This window comes from Rhea americana, unplaced genomic scaffold (genome assembly GCF_003343005.1).
Source record: "Rhea americana isolate MKP2758 unplaced genomic scaffold, rheAme1 scaffold_23, whole genome shotgun sequence".
NCBI classification, from domain to species: Eukaryota; Metazoa; Chordata; class Aves; order Rheiformes; family Rheidae; genus Rhea; species Rhea americana.
The window spans coordinates 5,977,723-5,980,177 of NW_028186346.1; the positions used below are offsets into that span (position 1 = coordinate 5,977,723).

General features: G+C 51.4%; 1 protein-coding gene across 1 annotated transcript; it reads left to right on the forward strand.

Annotated features, from left to right (window-relative positions):
- Positions 1–3: 3 nt before the first annotated feature.
- Positions 4–1,691, forward strand: ZIC2 (Zic family zinc finger 2). Its single transcript, XM_085306040.1, has one exon. The coding sequence runs from the start codon at positions 4–6 to the stop codon at positions 1,174–1,176; it is 1,173 nt and encodes a 390-aa protein (XP_085162166.1). The 3' UTR covers positions 1,177–1,691.
- Positions 1,692–2,455: the final 764 nt, after the last annotated feature.

The window sequence follows — 2,455 nt, forward strand, 5'->3', positions numbered from 1 at the left end:
ACCATGCTGCTGGACGCCGGCCCGCAGTTCCCGGCCATCGGCGTGGGCACCTTCGCCCGGCACCACCACTCGGCGGCGGCGGCGGCGGCGGCGGCGGAGATGCAGGACCGGGAGCTGAGCCTGGCGGCGCAGAACAGCTTCGTGGACTCGGCGGCGGCGGCGGCGGCGGCGGCGGCGCACATGGGCGCCTTCAAGCTCAACGCCGGCGCCCACGACCTCTCGCCCGGGCAGAGCTCGGCGTTCACGTCGCAGGCGCCCGGCTACCCGGCCGCCGCCGCCCTGGGGCCCCACGGCGCCCACGTCGGCTCCTACTCCGGGGCGCCCTTCAACTCCACGCGGGACTTCTTGTTTCGCAGCCGCGGCTTCGGCGACTCGTCGCCGGCCGGCGGGCAGCACGGCATCTTCGGGCCGGCGGCCGGCAGCCTGCACCACCCGCACACGGACGCTCAGAGCCACCTCCTCTTCCCGGGCATCCACGAGCAGCACGGCCCCCACGCCTCCCAAAACGTCCTCAACGGGCAGATGCGGCTCGGCTTGCCCGGCGAGGTGTTCGCCCGCTCGGACCAGTACCGCCAGGTCTCCAGCCCCAGGACTGACCCCTACTCGGCGGCGCAGCTGCACAACCAGTACGGCCCCATGAATATGAATATGGGCATGAACATGGCAGCCCACCACCACCACCACCCCGGTGCCTTTTTCCGATACATGCGGCAGCAGTGTATCAAGCAAGAGCTGATCTGCAAGTGGATCGACCCCGAGCAGCTCAACAACCCCAAAAAAAGTTGCAATAAAACTTTCAGCACCATGCACGAGTTGGTCACCCACGTCTCGGTGGAACATGTTGGGGGACCCGAGCAGAGCAACCACGTCTGCTACTGGGAGGAGTGTCCCCGGGAAGGCAAGCCCTTCAAAGCGAAATACAAACTGGTCAATCATATCCGAGTGCACACGGGAGAGAAGCCCTTCCCCTGCCCCTTCCCCGGCTGCGGAAAAGTTTTCGCCAGATCGGAAAACCTCAAAATCCACAAAAGGACGCACACAGGTAATTCGTGTTGTGATTCCCCCTCCCCACTCTTTTTTTCCTGGGGGGCTTGCGATATACGCGCGGGTGTGCATGTGCGTATCGAGACAGAGAGAAAGAAAGAGAGATGTAGAGTTATAGGAGTCGTAGCATAAGGATCTCCTTTAAAAATGTTCCTCAGCGCCAAGCCTCCCGGTTTCATCACACGGCCGTGTTTGTTTTGGTTTCTCCTCTCCCTCCCCCCCTTCCCCAGACCCTCTGATTTCGAAAGGATATTTTTATTGCTTTCTTTTAATCTGGGGAATAAGCAACGTAGAAATGTACCGAGGCTCGACTGAACTCTTTTCTTAACGGTGCAAAATAAAAGGCGAAAAAAATGCCGTGCTACTCTCGAAACACGGAAAGGCATATAGATCCCTACAGTGCATTGTACATATGCAATGCATAACGTATTTACATGCAACTTCAACGCTTGTGTGCCTGGGTTTCGTTTAGGTGCACCGAGAGAGAGAAAGAGAGCGAAACTATACAGACACATACAAAATCCTTTATTCACCCAAGATCTCGTAGGAAGGGGCAAAATGTTCCTTTCTGGGAATGCTTTCCATTAATTTTAAATGGTGTGAGCAAGGCAATAAAATTTTCTCATTTTTWAAAAAAGTGTTTTTAAAGTCTCACTTGAGGTGATTTAAGGTGGTTTTGCAGAGTTTATTAAATTATGTAATAGGTAACAGAGGATTTGAGGCTCGGAAACTTACACAAAAAATCAGGTGAAATGTGGGAAAAGGACCCCAAGCTTCCTGATGGAAAATCGCGTGAGCTGAACAGTAACAAAATAAACGCATCCTCCGGCTTCATATATTATTCATTTACTACGACTACTCGCAACCAGAATTGTGCCAGACTATTTCGTAAAAGACAGCCAAATATTTTAGCAATTTCGATGATAAATATTTACTCGGATAAGGGTAAAATCTGTAGGCCTATTGTTTCCTTAAGTGCTAAGAACGATGCTAGGTGCGAGACGAGCTTTAACAAGGTTTAAAATTTGAGAAATGTATTTGCATGCGATGCCCGCACTTAAGTCATTGTGTCTGAGCGGATGTCTTTAAGAAACAATTTAGGTGCTAATGGAATTTAATGTTAAATGGTTCCCCCTCCAAATGGGGGGATGTTGAGTTCTCACCTCCAAATTACTCTGCAGCATTTGGAGTTCTGGCAGCCGGGTGAGGAATCCGTATGAAAATTAAATGAAGTATTTTACAGACGTTTAGTTTTCCCAGAGGATTTGTGTTTATCTCGAATATCCATACTTGAAACAATCTGCCTAGCCTTAAATCTGTTGTTAATGGTTTACAGTTTAACAGGATATTGGATTTGGTTCCGAGGCAAAACATCTCGACTCTTTTTTTTTCTCCTTTTTTTTTTCCTTTT